An 18,119-nucleotide genomic window follows, 5' to 3' on the forward strand; every position below is an offset into this window, starting at 1 on the left:
GGCGACAGCTTCATGCTTCCACAGTAAAACTTTAAATTTGGAGGGTAGAGGTATGAGTGGGTCTTCACCACCTTTTAACACGTCATTTATTTTTAGTTATTGAGGAAGTTTTCTTTTTTAATGTATCCAGGTGATACATTACTAACATAATCTCTATTAGGCATCAGAAATCTTCGAGTATTTTTTTTTTTTTGTTTGTTTGTTCAAGTGTTGTTTATTGTGCTTTGTGAGGATTATAGTTTATCTATCCTCTGCTGCAGTTTGCATTGTTTAATTTCTTGATTACAAAAAAAGAAGAAAATGTGCCAGGTGTGTTGTAAACCTTGGCCACCAGGTGGCGATGTCCCAGGAGGTGATACCTTTTCTGCCAACATTTAAGGCTTTCCAGCCCTTTTTTCTGCTCGATGTCAGGCCAAGTTGGACATAAATGGAAGTTGTTAACTCAGAAACCATTTGAGTTTCTCAGAAAAGAAGGCCTCCATGCGGTCTGGACTGGAGACTGCCGTGCCCACTTATGAGTGACAAGAGCAAGAACACAGTTAAAAAGAAATTGCTTCGATTTGTTTACATTACTTGTTTGCCAAGTAGACTAACCAGGACTGGGATCAGACAATAAAAGATTGCAAAAGAATTTTTTATTATGTCCTGTGAGGTAACTCATTGCATGGATTACATTAAGGCTGATTTTATTAACTAAAATCGGACTCTTCGACTTCCTCCCACTATGATTGTATATTTATATTCTATATAAATATCTGTATTCATTCATCCAATTAGTTAACTGCTTAGTCCAACAAAGTCCATACAAGACCACCAACGTTTGAACCTCCCCTAAGCCAAGGCTGGAACCTGCAACCCTCTTTTGACTTGTAGCGTATATCTTAATATTAACATGGTGACTCTACCAGGTTAACTTTATCCAGATTACACAGAGGCATCAGTGGACAGCCACTGCATCTCTTTACTCTTTGACAATAAAGACGACCAAGTTCAAACAATAAAAATACCAATCTTTATTCTTCGAAATAGCATATCAAAGATAAAACCTTAATCTATAGTAGGATGACAAATTACACAAAAACTATACAACAGTTAAAGTTGTGACCAATAACGTCTTCTGGATAATAGAAAATACTTCTACTTTATGATCTACAGAAAACACTTAGAACTGCGATGATGCAGACTTTGATTAGGACAGTTAGGATCTATTTCCATGTAGTCTATAAACAACCGTTGAGCTTGTGCATCCGAAATGAAAGATTGTATCCAAAAACTTTAATATTCATAGTTTGCACCGGTTACTTTTATGGCTGTAATTTCAGGTTTTCAGGCACAAATCCTTGAAGAAAATCTGCATCAGAAAGAATAATTTCATCTCTAAAATGTAAATGCTGTGTGTTTGTGTCAGCATATAAAGTCCTGTAGGTAGACGCAGTGCAGTCTCGCATATCGGGTACAAACATGCAGCAAGAAAAACCAAGTAAACAGCGACCAAACTTAAACTTATCACTGTGGATTACCTGCAAACGGCAGCTGGAATAACGTTGAGATGAACGGATTACATTAAACATTTAAATAACTATAAATCAGGTCAGTATACTACGTCTCCTTCTTTGGAATAGAAAAAAAAAAAGATTTTTATTTGGTTTACAGTCTAGAAAAATGAGCAAAACATGGACAACAGCTGCACACCCATGGTTTACAATAATATTAGAACGTTAACATAGGCGATAAAAATACAACCGTAAATGAGCAACATGGCTGTACTACACAACACTACTATTATATAGAAAGATGGGATGGTTTGGCAAAAAAAGGCTTTTTTTTTTTAAAACAACAACAGAGACGAAAAACTACAACAGGACTCATTTCCTCCTGCAAGCTGCTCCACGCTGCCGTTGTATTCACTATTTTTTTTATATATTTTACAGTGCGGAGGTGTCAACAAAATCTTTATTTTCTCTGGGAACAGAATAAACCTAATGTAAATATTTCAATCTAGGCAACTTATACGATACTACACACCACAGCACGAAGCAGAACAAGCGAGTGGAAGGAGAGAACGGAGTTCAGAGCAGATCTGGAGTCATCTCGGGTGCAACTGTTTCCCTCCGCTGGTCACCATGGATACGCTAGCATCCTCCAGCTGTTCTGCTCACAGTTTAGTTTTATGTTTTTAATCATGCAGAAACGTAACGCGTTGCGCCGACAACGTCATCTTACTTGGGCCTGTAACGACAAACATCAGATGGCAGAGAAGCCGCCCACGGAGGGAGACTGTGGGGGGTTCAGTCTTTGTCGCGTGTCTGTGACTGGAGTTGGAGTCTTCACAGCATCAGCGTGTGTGTTGGTGTGTGTTCTGTGTGCATGTGGGTTTGTTCATGTAAACAGAACATATCTGAGCGTATGTTTTGAGCCTGATATTGCGTATGAACCGAGACCGTCCCCTACATCTCGTGGGTTAAGGCTTCGTGCTGAGGGGCCACTCCGTTAGCCTGTAGGCCGGCGGCTTGAACCTCCGGCTGCCCGTTGACGTTTGACTGAACGGAGGGATGATCAGACGAGTCGGGATGAGCGTTGGATTCGTTTAACCGCCGGACGCGGTACGACTCATAGTGGATGCTGCCTGTGATGTCCTTGATGTTCTGCATGTGAGTCCTGCAAACAGAAGTGAAGCATTTAGCACCAGAACGTCTTCGTGTCGCGATAAATTGGCTTTTTCCTTTTTCTTCACCAGTTAGATTTATCAGAAAAGCCTGAAGAAGCAACATATCTTAGAAAGAATGTGAAGGTATTACATCTGCTTCCAGCTTATTTCCACGCTGCTTCATAAATAAATAAAATGAATGAATGAAATACTTTATTAATCCCCAAAGAGAAATTCAATACTGTAGTAGATAATAATTAACTAGAGGAGGTCTTGTTCCGGAGGCTGATGGCTTTCAGTTTTACAGTGGACCAGAAGAAGCCCCTCACTGAACACACTGTTGTTTTTGATCGTGATCAAACGAGTGATTTCTGATGAAGCAGCAGCTCCTCAGGTTCTTTTCTTTTTATTTCAAACCCATTCTGTCCTTTATATAGGTTGAAATAAACGGATCCTCACCTGATGAGGAGGTCTCGCAGGTAAGCAAACTCACAATGTGCAATGTTCTCAACTGCAAACAGAGGAAAATGGAAGAATTAGCAACGCAGGAGCGACTTAGGAACTCTGAACCATGCAGTACCTCATCTCACCACAAGATGGCAGTGTCACCCATATAGTTACAGACCACTGAGGTTAATCCTCCACCGTGACATCACCAGCAATTTCCTTAAGCCAGGATAACACACTCCCCCTCTTTGGGGTAATTAATACATCTCAGCTCTCCTCTGCATGGGAGTAACTTAAGTGAGACGTTTTACCAAACTCCCCGTGGCACGTCGCCGGCGCCTCCACTACGGGCTAACACATGTTTGAATTATAGATTATGTCAAAGGGGGCTGAAAATGAAATAAAGGAGGGTGCCGTTTATGTAAAGCTTTGAAATCCAGGGCAGGAAATTAAATTCTCTTTGAAAAGGAGGAGAAGGAGAATAACTGCTGGGCCTGCGAGTGCTGATTAGTGGCATCAAGGGAAAGTGCTATGCTAACTTGTAATGAGCTGGATTGCCGGGATCTGCTCCTGCAGTCGTCACTGTGCAGATTTAACTGCTTTTCCTCCCTTAAACCCTAAAAGTAAACAGCTTCTCCTCCTCTTCTGGTACACGGAGACTTTGGTTTCTACTCCTACAGCCAAGCGGCTTCATCTCATCCCATCTAGACACTTTTGTATAAAAACGGGGTTGCAGAGTCCAGACTGCTTCTGTCCCAAACTGCTCAGCAATAATACCTCGACAAATGTGATATTTGTTAAATAAACTAAGAAAAGTGTAAGATTAAAGGACATGAGATGAAAACTACAGAGGAAAACATGAAGATTTAGGGGGGGGGGGGGGGGGGGGGGGGGGGGGGGGGGGGCGTAAAATCGATCCTTTGAGTCAGGGGTGTCCAGCTCCGGTCCTCATGGGCCACAATCCTGCAGGCTTTCCATGTATCCCTGCTCCAACACACCTCAAACTCAAACTCATCATTGTGCAGAACTTCATTGGCTGTTGGATCCAGTTCATGGAAGCCAGGTGTGTTGGAGCAGGGATATGTTGCAGCCTTGACATAGACAGGACTTTGTCTCAATTTTGACAACTTTCTTCACTCCGTGGATCTTTTCAATCCTTGGATTCTTTTGAGGCAGCCAGGACATGCAACATGACCACAATACACACAGCAACCACAGACATGCGTCGCGCGCACACACACACACACACACACACACACTATGCGAAGGCGTGTGACGTACTTTTGTCCACCAGTCAAACATGTCCCAGCAAGTAGTAAACGATTACTAAACAAAACAAGAACTTCTCACATGACATGAAGGAAAAAACAAAAATAAAATGTCCATAACACTTCTGAATGACATCTAGATGTTGATGACGCCTCATTTCCAGGCTGCAGCAGATACACGAAGAACCTGCAGGACAGCGACTTTGGACACCCCTCTTCTCGGTGCTTTAGAACAAATCTGGTTGTCTTCATCTTCATCATCTTCATTTTCAACTGCTTATCCGGGGTCGGGTCGCGGGGGCAGCAGCCTAAGCAGGGAAGCCCAGACTTCCCTCTCCCCAGCCACATCTACCAACTCTGCGGGGGGGATCCCGAGGCGTTCCCAGGCCAGCCGAGAGATGTAATCCCCCCAGCGTGTCCTGGGTCTTCCCCGGGGTCTCCTCCCAGAGGGACGTGCCTGGAACACCTCACCAGGGAGGTCCAGGAGGCATCCTGACCAGATGCCCGAGCCACCTCAACTGGTTCCTCTCGATGCGAAGGAGCAGCGGCTCTACTCTGATCTCCTCCCGGATGACCGAGCTCCTCACCCTATCTCTAAGGGAGAGCCCGGCCACCCTGCAGAGGAAACTCATTTCAGCCGCCTGTATACGAGATCTTGTTCTTTCGGTCACGACCCACAGCTCATGACTATAGGTGAGGGTAGGAACGTAGATCGACTGGTAAATTGAGAGCTTCGCCTTCTGGCGACTAAACTCCTGCTCCTACTTTACACAAATCTGGCTGTCTAAAGTTAAAACCAACCATAAGTCGCCCATGTAGCGTCTGATCACGGAGGAGCATCTGCCTTGTCCAGATCTCTGCTCATTTTCTCACCTTGTTGAAAACAAAAAAAGTTTTTCATCTTTGATTTAAATAATTAACATGGCATGAAAAGGAGCTTCTGTGAATAATTTATTGAGGAAAATGTGTTTACAGGAGGTCAAATAAACTTCGATGCAGCTTGTTCTGCAGAAGGAGACCTTGTTAAACAGTCCTGGCATCCTTCAGCCGTCTTTTCCCTTCCAGCTCAGACAGACGTCCTCTCTGTCCCTCCCTCACACATAAAACACACCCGGAAGGCGACATTAGGACACACACAGTGTTAGCATGCAGGACAAGCCAACCAAAGTAAACTGCATTATTATTTTGTGCGCCTGCGAGGTAGGACGTGTGCATTTTATGTTCCTGCTCGTCATCTCGAAGGACACAGAAAGTCCCCGTAAATCTCCCCTTCCTGTCTCATATGTCCCCATGGTTACGGATGCAGAGGAACTTGTGGAAACTGGAACATGGAAGTGACCTAAAGTGGCCAGTAACTTGTAAAGTTTCCACAAACACCAAAAAATAGGAGATGCTGTTCATTTCTTTTTATTTATTTATGTGAAAGTGCAGAAAGCAAACAGGTAGAATGGAAGAGACACGGTGTGTATCTGCATGTTCATGCATTGCTTCATGTGTGTTACCTTCTATCGTTCCCCATTTAGTTTTCCTTCCCAGAATCCGCTTCCCGTTCACCTGGTACTCCTGGTCGCTGCCCACCACAGCAAAGGGGATCATCTCCTGGTGGGAGGCACAACAACACGCCGTGAGTCACTTTTCTGATGAGTTTTTAAATCCCACACGGAAACGTGCATAATGTCCCATAAGCTGAACTGATCAGCATGAACTTACCCTGATCTTGTCATTGATCATCCTGTCTTCTCCATCCTCGTCAAACTCTTTCTGAGGGTAAACGTCGATCTCGTTGACTCGAAGCTCTTCCCTGATCTGCATGCAGACGTGCATGGTGACGTAAAAACAGGTTAATGATGTGAAAAGACTGAAAAAGAAGCCTTATTTAAGACAAAAAGAAAAATCCATGTCTGATCTAAAACAGATTGCAGATAAATCCTCGGTTTTCTACATATCACACAAATATAAGTAGTGTACATACGTGTACTTCAGGCATGCAGACAGAGGTATGACTGATAAAACAGACACTAATTCTCTGCATTGTCTTTATTTTAACTGCAGATCAGATGTGGATGCAGGAAAATAAAAGTTGTTTCTAATGATTTTTTTCCAGCGTTACGTTACAGGATGCAAAGATAAACTTTAGGTTTGAGGAATTTAAAACGTTCTTCACAGCTGGACTCGGTGAGCCTTAATGTTTGACTAAAACTGCTTCCACTGCAAGCTGTTAGAAGGGAAACTGGAGAGATGGAAATAAATAAAAGAAAACTTGGCTTGAGACGTTTTCAGTCAATAATCCGCAGGGTCAAACTGAGCATGTGCAGCCAAGCAAAACAATCCAGCTACAAGCAGCTTCTGCTCCCCGTCAGGGTCTGGACCGAGCCCCCTTTCACTCCTCGTGGATGTCAGTACGAGCAGCAGAGGAAGGAAAATGGTTGCTAAAACAAGAGAAATAAAACTCCTACTGTATGTAGAGGGAGATGAAGAGAATAAAAGGTGACTGACAACTGCAAAGCTGCAATGATGCCAACAAACCCTCAAAAGAAACAAAAACACACAAAGCCACTGATGAAAGATGACCTTTATCACACTGGAAATAAATCTTTTGGTCCAAATACTAAAGTTTACGTATTTCAGTTAGATGACCCCACAGCAAGATGGTGGAGCCTCTTCTGGGGGGGAGGAGGCGTGAACAGAGACTTTCTGTGTGGAGTTTTATGTTCTCTATGTGGGTACTCCGGCATGTTAGGTTAACTGGTTCGTCACTGGGAGTGAGTGGTTGTTTGTCTCTCTCTGTTGGTCCTGCGATGGACTGGCGACCTCGTGTCCAGGTCCAGGTCCAGGTGTACCTGCCTCTCGCCCAGCAACTGCTGGGATAGGCTCCAGCTTTGGACAATGAATGAACGAATGACTCCATCCAATCAAATTATGTTTCTGTGGAACATTTATTTTAATTTCTTAGTAAAGTTTATGCAAAACTATTAAAGTTTATATGAATATACCTAAATATTTGGAATAATTGTCTTTTTTTCATAATATTAGATAAACTTTATTAACAGTTTTACACCATTCTTAATTCGAGCATCACGTTTACTTTATTATATATGTTGGGTAAATTCTGATAGTGTGACACTATGTTGTTCATTCTTCTCACTTATATGGGATTGAATTACTTAAATTTTATGTTCTGGTTATGATTACAGAAACATTATTTAACTGGATGGAAATTTAATACCTTGTTGAAATATGTAAACTTTAGTCGTTGGACCAAATTACTTTGTCAGTACATGTTTGATCGACTCTCTGCAGCATCATACATGTATGACGCTGCTCATAGACCGGCATGAAGCAATATGAAGCATGTAGTCAGTCAGAACAGCAACAGATCCATTCCTGTACAATCAGCTCATTATTTTGGCATCACTGTCGTGTCATCATCAGGTATTATGCAAAATGATCTTGTTTGGGGTCAGCTGTTTTACTGGAAAAAAGGAGAAAAAAAATTGTGATCTGAAGAGTAAAAAGAAACTGAAGCTCTCAGATTAGGTGGAATATATGAAAGATCTCCTGCCTGCTCAGCTGGACACATGAGAGGAGGTTTCAGATTAAACAAGAAGATAAAAAGCAATCTAACATTCCTCTTACCGTCTGTTTAAAATAGTCCCTCTCCTCCAGGGTGAGTGTGTCGGCCTTGGCGATGACCGGAACGATGTTGACCACTTTGCTGAGACGCCGCATGAACTCCACGTCCAGAGGCCTGAGACTGCAGGATTAAAGAGAAAACACCAGTTTGTTTCATTCATAATTCAGTGTTTCATCTGCTGTTCTGCTCGCAGATATTCCAAGCTGTAATCCCCCCCCCCTTACTTCTGGTCTCTAAAATGCTTTAAATCAGGTGTGCCCAAGGTGAGGCCCACGGGCCAAAATCGGCCCGCCAGCTCTTTGCTAGTTGTTGTTTATATTAATACCCTGCAGAGCTTGATAAAAAGAAAAGACACTTTCAGTGTCACTAACCTCAATAAGACCAGACTCAGAGGGACCCTGACTGACTCGCACCTCAGCCAGGTGCCACCCAACATGGAGAGACTGGTAATGTCCAAAGATCAACTTCATGTGTCCCACTAAGTATCAGTAACTTGCATTGTTCCACATGCTCTGTTTCTTCTTGTTGACATGTGGCTCTTGGTTGAAGTTTAGTGGCTGTAATTATTGTTTCTTGCCCCTTTAACTATGGCTTTATTGTTCTTTTGCCATATTGATTTTTTATATAACATTTTATTTGCCCAGATAGGAAAAGTACACTGTATTAGCGATTGAACTATAAATAAAATAATTTTATACATTTACTTGTGTTTTATCCTTAAATCTGTCCTGTGGATCCCCGGATCCTTTTCAGTTTGGCCATTCGAGGAAAAAGTTTGGGCACCCCTACTTTAAACGTTGTCCCATATGAGCGGTATAAGATTGGTGTAATGACGCAGAATGACCACCAGAGGGCAGTACCGGTCCTTTCTGTTACATGCTTCTCCTCATTTTTTTTTCTGCTCTTCTTCTTGATTTCAGTAAAATCAAACCATAAGGGTTAACCCAGGACTGAAGCACTGTTTTTCATAGTCACATTTCTGCATAATATCCTGCTTGCATTCACAGCTATAAGTATATTCTTCTCATGGTTTCAGTTGTACTATTGTAATATATTAAATTTCTCTCTTTACTCTTCATTAGTTTATGATGATAAGGGCGGTTCATACACATTGAACGCTTTCTGTCTTTATTTGTTTTGTCTCAGCATTGCCTCCAGGTGTTCCTCCTTTCATGCTCTGCCCTCTGAAAGTCAGTTTAATTCAGACGTCCAGAGGCAGCTGAAAGAAAAGAGCCCGGCTTGTTCTACCACAAAGAACGACAAGCATGACATCATCGAAACAGGATGCAAAACCGATGAGCGAGTGCAACACAAAGTCTGGTGAGAGGAAGGGAGGAATGTAAACAGAGGTGAGTGACGAAGAGCATCAAACGCTCAGGAGACACGTGAAAAATGAGCGCACCGAGGAGTGACAGCGAGAAATCAAAAGGTACGCCATAAGGCCAAAGGTTGATAGCGATCTTTCAGGTCACTGATTATTGGATGTAATCATAGAATAACATGAACTGAATATGAGCAACTAGGCTGCATCACATGCATGGATGAGCATCCATGTAGACTTTACACATGTCCGTTTTTAAACAAACATATGCTGCACAGACAGACAGAATGTATATATACACATGTATGTATGTGTGCATGCACAGATGTACATGTTTGGATTTATTTTTGTCAGTTTGTTAATGAAATAAAATGGGAAAACATCTTCAGAACAACCCAAGGAACAACTCTGTCCCTGCAAAGCGTTGCTAAAAGAACAGAAAGACAATAAAAAAAACTGCATCTAACTTGATTCTGCTGCTCTGACATGAATCCGTGCCTACAGAACTTCCTGACAGATGGCTGCTTTGTCTCCAGCTCTGCAAGAAACACAATTACATCTCTGATTCTGAAGTACATGAGGAAGCAGAGCTTATCCCCAACAAGACGAGCAGTTTAAGGGTCAAACTGGCTGCAATCTGCAGCTTCAAGCCGGACGACTGACATCTGCTCCCACAGTGGGTGTCCACTGCAAGTGTCAGCTCGCCGGCTGCCCACCGGGTCCACTACCTGCAACGTGCTTTAACACACAAGCAGCCCAGCCGCGGCGGCGCCGTGTGCAGATGGTGAGGGGGTCGAGATGTCATCCCCCGCTCACGGAGAGAACCTGAAGCTGCTGAGTTCCCTGATGTGAGGCTGTCGCTGAGAATGTGGCGAGGACGTTAATGAATGTTTGCACACAAACACTTTGAGTGGTTGGTGTTGTATCTGCACGCGCACAGATAAACGATCCCCTGAATGTGTTGCCATGGCAGCAGGATCAGTAAACAACTTCTCTGTTAATCAGAGAAATGATCGATGGATTCGGATCGATGAGAGGGAGGTGGAAAGTAGTTCAACACGGGGAAGGCAGGCGTGTGAACGAGCCGTGAACAGGCACTGGGTCAGAGGAGATTCCCAGGAAGCCTGTGGGAGGGAAAAGTGGGGCACAAGGCCATGTCCCACTTTAAGCTGGGAACTCACCAGTGGCCAGTGGGAGGAATGAAATATATGCAGCAGTGAACCCTGGAGTCTGGGATCCTTTTCTTCCTGTTGATGTTGATTTCCTCCTGCAAGTAGGCCTCATACTGGTCATTGATGAACCTCATGATGGGCTGCCAGCTGAGGAAGGAGAAGTCATGAATACGACACCAATTTTTCACCAGCCGCTCGCTAATATCTTCTTTATCTAAAAGCTTTCAGAACCACATGCGATGATTTGCGAACACACGAAGGGAAGGGAAGCAGCTTTCCTCACCAGTTCTCGTTATTGATCTGATCCCCAAAGCCGGGCGTGTCGATCACCGTCAGCTTCATCCTCACGCCTTTCTCCTCAATGTCTACGCAGATAAATGAAAAACTCTGAATTACATAAGAAGCTGCTTGTCTTGTCTAAGATTACTCATCTGTGTTATGATACAGAAGCAGAAAAACACACGTGTTGCATTATTAACAGCATCATATGTGAAGCATGAAAACAGGCCGACCATGACTGATGGACTTGATCTCGATCGTCTTGGGGATCCTCTCCTCCGGGTCGGGCTGCACTGACTTACGGCTCACCTTGGATTTAAACAGTGTGTTCATCAGAGTGGACTTTCCCAGGCCGCTTTGCCCTGATCACAAGCACACACACACACACACACACACACACACACACATATACATGAACAATAATATAAAGAATCCAAGCAGCAAACGTTCAGCAGACGACAACCGAAACGAATCCTTTCCACACATGCGTGTCATTAGAACGAGTGAGTGTGTGTGTGTGTGTGTGTGTGTGTGTGTGTGTGTGTGTGTGTGTGTGTGTGTGTGGAGGAGCAGGAAACCTGTAGGGGCCAAAAGGACACATGTACGGCACAGACCACACACACACCCGTATGAAACATCACTCCTGCAGGAGGAAACCCCTGGAGTCACGTCAGCAGTATATTCCTACAGAACCGGCTTGTTCCAGTGACGCTCAGGAAAATAAACATGAATCCACTTGTAGCCGGACGCAGTGAGGCACTTCGGGACCACGTTGCATCACTGATGCTCTGTTTATATGACTGTGATTAACGCAGTTATCGCCATAGTAACAGCACCCAGGTTTTATTTCGTTTGAACTTTTCTGTCAGTGAAAATGAAATCTTCCTCGTAGTTTCAGAACAGAGATAAAAACTGAGAACCGGCTCCGGTTTGTAATCCGTTACCGTCCGATGACCCAAAGATCACAAGCATCCGGCTTCATGACAAATTCTGATTCGCCGAGGCTTCCTCAGCGTCTGCGCCGTGCCGACCGAGCAGCTGATTATTTAACATGTCCAGCGGGTCGTCCTGCAGGAAGGCTCCTCATGCAGGCTGGAAAGGATGGACTGGTTTTGGTGGATTCATGCTGGACTTTCCCACAGCTTCCCTCACCAAGACAATAAGGCATCAATACGTTTGTTTTTTTGTTTTAAATATATATTTATTTGTAAATATATTCTTCTTGTAGATATATTTTATACATTTGTATAAAAATAGAACAAAAGAATAAAAATTTTAAAGCTTTTATTCTCTTTATGTACTTAAATGTTCTCCTTCCATGTTCCTTTAGCCAAAAGCTGCTGAACAAAGATTCATTGCGCCTGGCGTAATGGCGATATGATACTCTTGATTTATTCATTAATGTGTTAAAAATGAACATCCTAACTATTTAGCATTGATGGATTCCTTTTGACAGCACTAATAACAGTCACCATGTCCTGATCTGGCGACTCTATATTACCTCTGAACCCCTGTGGGAACCACTGCTCTAAATTATGTATTATATAATGTAGATGGTGGGATAATTAAAATATTTTCAATTTTGATTGACAAAAAAACTTTTCAGGATAGTTTTTAGCAGATTATTCAATTTCTGTCCGTCTTCACGTCTCAGAGTCTCTTCCTCTCTGAAATGCTCCTTTTCTTCTCAGCCATGTGCAGTCTTTAACCTGTTGTTTTCTACATGCATAACTTACTTTTCCAGCCCTTCGTCGCCCCGTTTCATCTTTAACATGTGATGCTGGCATCTAATTCAAAGTTAACTCATTTTCTACGTGACGGTCCGATGGGCGTGGAAATAGTAAAATGCTTCAGTTTAAGCATCTGATTCGTTCCTTGTGTTCTAACGGGAATAAAAATCTGAACATTTCAGACATGGACTCAACAAGAGATGCAGCAGCTCTAAGCAGATAGTCTTGTGGCTCATTTATACTTGAAGTGGAAGACGGATGGACAATTTCACCCGTCGGTTATGCAAAATACTTATTTTAAGAAGCTTAGCTATTCATGATGTGAGACAGAAAAGGACGCAATACCACCAGAAATCATGGGGGCAGTGTTGAGTTGTATAGCTGACACACAACCAGTGAAAGGAATAAACCAGCAAAAAAGGAAGAACAGGAAGAAGACGAGGCAGAAACTGCCAAATTAAAAGCACCTGAAGAAACACAACATCAACAACTGTAGAGATGGTGGGAACATTTGAAGAGAGGTTGTGTGAGTGTGTCCACAACAAGCAGCAACCAAAGCGTGGGAGTGAACTCAGCCTGACTTTTTTTAGTTTAAATGCTAATAAACACCACCTTTCAATGTCCCATAATGTCCTATACCTTGTTTTTTTTATTTTGAATTGAAATATCATATGTTATGTAAATGAGGCTCCTTTGCTTGAAATAAAGAGTATTATAATTTGGAAGCATGACTAAAGGTACTGAAGGGGACTGAAGCACCGCAGCTGTATCTGTTACCAAGTTATACATCTGTTACGACGCCGTCGTGTCGTTTATGTTATAATAAACTACTTGAGTAATGCAAATGTTTGTTTGACCAATTATACATGGTATGCGTGCATAAAAGCTGTTTTGTAAATACAGAAAGCAGCTATCCGACTGCTAATGACACCGATGCATGGTGATTGACACTGTTTGGAGGCGTTTCCTGAGGCATCATCGGCTCTGATTGGACAAAAACACGTGTCATGCGCCAAAGACAAAGACTCTGATTGGAGCACCTGTTTTAACACAACACGGTATCATCTATGAATGGGCTACAGTGATGCCGGAACTACCGTCTGAAAGCCCGGAGTCTCCCGATTAAGAGGGGGAAAAAGTACATTTCTATCTTTCATGGTTCGAAAGCTATGCTCGATTAAACAACATGGTCCCTGGCATCGCCGACGATGCCGGCGTCTCCAGAGTGTTAAAGAGACAAAAGAAAGTTTTGATTTTAGGATTTTACTTTATTCCCTGTTTGTGTCTTCTCTATGTTCAGAAAATGTTTCCAAATGTTACTGAACTTTTACACCAACTCTTCTCCCTGTTTGTCAGACTTCCTATTTGCAGGCGTCCTCTCCGTGGCATGGAGCGTTGCCAAGACGCCAGGCCCTCAGCGACTCTCAGGGACACTTTTGCTCTTTCACACAAACTCAACATGCTGCCTGCTCGGCGTATTCACCCGCGAGCTGCAGCTAACATTTGCTTTACCTCCGTCGCCAACAGACATGCTGACACTCAGACACCTGAGCTGAGGTCAGCTGGCTGCAGGGAGACGTCAGGAAAATGCTTTGTCTGAATGCCGGGAGGGGACACGAGCAGGACCACAGCTGCTCCTACACTTCAAGGCTCTGAGTCTGAATGAGCGATGAACGCAGTATCGAGCATCTACACGTCACAGCGTGAAAAGATTGAGAAAGTTTTTCTCAGATTTTGATGAATCAAACTGAAATGGCGAGTCTGAACCAGCCTTATGGAAACAACCACTTCACTCGCATTTTAACCTACATTATTCTGCTGTTATCAGCAGATGTCTGCAGAGAGAAACTTGTTTTCTGCTGTGTTACACAATATTTGATTTCACGACAAGTTTTATTCATCCTGGAGGTGTCGGAGAGCTGCAGGTAGATACATGTCAGCTTTACGTAGAAATGTGCCGTTTGCCTGTAATGAAAAAGAAATGTGGGACCAATTATAGACCCTTCTGTTAAAGCCAGGTATTTCTCTTTCTTTATTATAACAAATACATTTTCTGACACACACTATGCTGCAATTTTCTCAGTTAAAAATCTGATTTACTCTTTACACCTCATTCCTCTGCATTCAGAAGTCAGTATGAGTCTTTTAATTAACACAAATTATGCTTCTGTGAGTCCTTGCTTTTCCATGCCCTGCAGGAATTCATGGCTTTCTACAGTAAATTTTAACCTGAAAAAAGATAAAACTTCGACAAAAACTGTTTCCAGGGTGTGGCTGAAGTAGGTGATTGTCAGGTTTAACACATCAGGGCATCGTCTAGTCTTCATCACGTCTAAAACCTAAAAACAAAGCCAGGGTGTGTGATAAACCAAGTGCACCCTTATTTTATTTAACATGAATAATAAGGTTAACTATTACTAATAAATTAAATCACTTCTATAAAATTAGATGTATTCAGGTGTGTTAACAAAATGTCAAGGAGGAAATACATCAGAAACGATCTGAAAACAAGTCAATGGCTGCGTTTTTCGCACTATAAAAGTGATATTTCTACGTTTAGACAAACAGCAGTTGCGATTTGCAGGCGTTTTAATTTAATGGTGTTTAGCGCATAAAATGTTTTCAGCCGGACTATTGATCAGTGTTGCACAGTGACAAACACTCATAGTTGCAACAGATTGGGTCACTGTTGCTTAAAATGCCACGGAAGTACAACGTTGCTAGTGGCCTTATTTTTTATTTTTTATTTATTTTTTTTTTTTACTGGTGCTGTGTGCTGCCTCCTAGTGGCGACCTCCAGTATTGAACATTTTGGCCGCATCAGGCAAGCATTGTTTGCAGCAAATATACACAGGCGTAGACGAATGTTGCAGTGTATGCAAGTGTACAAAGCAAGTATATTCCAGCCATAAGCAGGTACGGTGGTGTGCATGTGTGTGTGTGTGTGTGTGTGTGTGTGTGTGTGTGTGTGTGTGTGTGTGTGTGTTTAAAGTAAAAGTCAAGTCAAATTAAAAAAAAAAAGGACTGAAGAAGTTTGGCATTTTTTGAGAAACACAGCAGCACAGATTAGGTTTGCTAAATTGCATGTAAATAATCTGCAAAACCTGCAGAACAAAGTGGTTTAGATGGACTGCAGAGATGTTTTGACACAATGCAACATGTGAAAAAAAAAGAAAACTTGGCACCAACACCTCCTACCAGGCTGCATGTTTATCTTTGCGTGCATGTGAACAGGTGTGATGCAAAAATAGCATCGGCTACATTTCTGGACCAGAAAACATACCTGGGCCAAAACAGCACCTTAATGTGTTTGAATTTAAAACATACTAATTAAAGATCATTGCCGGCTTCTAGCTGGTGGTTGCGAGTCAACGTGCTTCCATTTTTACCATCTTGCATCAGACGGTTCGCGTACTTGCAACCAAAGTCTCAAATAGTCAAGAGAACTTTGACAAAAAAGTCGCAGAAACATTGTGGTTGTAGATTTTGTCTGCAGATTCTGCATTCATATGCAGATATGGACAGTATTTATAGATAACATAAGAGCAGTCGTGGGTAAGTGTTCGCAGACTGCAGGAGGGGCCTAATTGCCAGTGTGTTGCTGCTCTCAAAGGAAGCATGAAGCTTCCAGAGACGTGTGTGCTTCAGCTTGTCAGCATAATCGCTGCCATTGTGCCACTCGCTCAGCCTGACAGCCTCCTTTTATCCACTTAAGTGAGTGTGTTCTCTAGCCTCTTCGTAGAAACACACACACATTGAGGAAAGGAAAAAGAAGGCTTGTGGAGGGAGGCACCACGCTGGCTGACTTGTGACAGAACTGGGAGGACGAGGGACACTTTAAAGCTTCAAACAGCAGCTGATAAGAACATTTTCAAAGTTGAGGATGTGCAAACCAAGCGTGTGGTGGAGATCAAGAGTGTGTGCATGTGTGTGTAAGCGCTGTTTTATGTAAAGCCCAGCTAGCAGTTGATGCTGCATGAATTTACTGACATTTCTGAGCCAGTTTTTAGGTCATTTAGATACATTTGGGATGAAGTACAACACAAATCTAACACAAGGTTGTAACCAAGTTCTGCATCGAGCTCAGTCTGGAAACTAAAGCGTCAGTCTCACTCACGGAAGAGTTATAATATAACCCCTTTTATCCCCTTTAATGAGCTTTTCCAAAGCAGTCATTTAGGATCATCCCTAACTTCTGCACGCATTTCATAAGGTCTGGAACAAGTTTTTGTTAGATTGCATGGAGGAAAACTCACCCACAACCATGATGTTGAGCTCAAACCCTTGCTTCATGGCCTTCCTCCTCATCTGTTCCAGGATGGCATCGATGCCGACGTAGCTGGAGTCGCCTCCATGGCTCTTGTCCCCCTTGCCTTGAGGGTTGAGGTGGTGGGGCTTAGCGGACTCAGACATGGTGCTATGGCTCAGACTGACCTCTGACCCTGAGGGAAGACAAAAAAAATAGATACTCCATGATATTGTAAGCATGATAACTGCAACCGAAGGTGAAAACTGACATCCACTGAAGTGAACAGCAAGATGATGGAGGATACTGATCTAAGCAGCTCATTTCCTGTCTGAAAACAGGATGCAAGACTTCAAATCACACTTATGTGCACCTGACCTTTATCCAAGTTAGTTTAAACTTCTGCCAAGCGATCAAAATCAGAACGAACAAGGCGACATGGGAACCATAAATCTGCAGAAACTCTGGAAGTGCTACAGCGGTGGAGACATCTTGTCTTAACAATAAACAACGTGGTTTTAAACGAATCAAGATGAAAAACGGACGGACTTCGTTTAACTGGAATCACAGCTTACCTCGCTTTAGGGAGGATCAGTTGTTGAACAACACGGGCGGTGTGCCAAAGCAACGCTGCCACAAGCAAAGTAAGACGCAGCGAGAATGGCCTGATGTGCTGGCGTGTGCTCGCAGAGGCTGATTTACTCCTCTCAGAGAAGGAGGAGACAACATTTCCTGTGCCAAGACTGAAACTCAGAGTCGTGCGTGTGTCAAGTTTTGCAGTTACAGACAAACCACACAGACGTCTACCTGCCGAGAAGTAGAGGCAGCCTGGAAGAGAGCAGCATGGATACAACCTGCTACGCTCTATTTGCGTGTGTGCTTGTTTATTTAAATGATACATGAAGAATCCTGCAGGAGCCTTAAGCTTTAACTGACCTCTTTCTTCAGAAAAAAGTAAAAAACCTCCACTTTGTGCAGCCTTTCTGGTATTCTGGGCCCTTTGCTGCTCAGTCTCCCTCACAGCAGATGGCCAACCCTTCATTAAAATACACAAATTTGCAGCTTTTTTTCTACCTCACACGCTGCACAGATACGCACCAGCTTTACTTTCCCACTCTCCTCCACTTGGACGTCCCAAAAAACCCAAAAGTTGAACCCTCCGAACTTAATCCCTTTTTCTTTTCATCTGAGCAGGATGCATGAGACAGAGTACCACACCTTCAGCTGTATCCATCCGTCCTTCTACATTTCAGCTGTCTGACAATCTAACGGTGAAATGATGAGCTGCATTCTGGTACCACATGTGGCTCACCTTAAACACAATAAACCCTTCGCCATCAATCAGTAAGTGATCAGAGTACAAGGTTTTGGATTT

General features: G+C 43.0%; 1 protein-coding gene across 2 annotated transcripts in view; it reads right to left on the minus strand.

Annotated features, from left to right (window-relative positions):
- Positions 1–1,065: 1,065 nt before the first annotated feature.
- Positions 1,066–18,119, minus strand: part of septin9b (septin 9b) — a 61,279-nt gene continuing 44,225 nt past the window's right edge. For both annotated transcript variants that reach the window (XM_079238192.1, XM_079238191.1), the window contains exons 3-11: positions 16,755–16,940; positions 11,002–11,130; positions 10,773–10,854; positions 10,499–10,636; positions 7,999–8,116; positions 6,073–6,168; positions 5,865–5,961; positions 3,107–3,158; positions 1,066–2,658 (exon numbers count right to left, since the gene is read on the minus strand). In XM_079238192.1, coding sequence (XP_079094318.1) covers positions 2,448–2,658; positions 3,107–3,158; positions 5,865–5,961; positions 6,073–6,168; positions 7,999–8,116; positions 10,499–10,636; positions 10,773–10,854; positions 11,002–11,130; positions 16,755–16,940 — 1,109 coding nt within the window. In that variant the 3' untranslated portion in view covers positions 1,066–2,447. The remainder of the gene's footprint in view (positions 2,659–3,106; positions 3,159–5,864; positions 5,962–6,072; positions 6,169–7,998; positions 8,117–10,498; positions 10,637–10,772; positions 10,855–11,001; positions 11,131–16,754; positions 16,941–18,119) is intronic.

Source organism: Telmatherina bonti (assembly GCF_933228915.1).
Source record: "Telmatherina bonti genome assembly, chromosome: 3".
NCBI lineage: Eukaryota > Metazoa > Chordata > Actinopteri > Atheriniformes > Telmatherinidae > Telmatherina > Telmatherina bonti.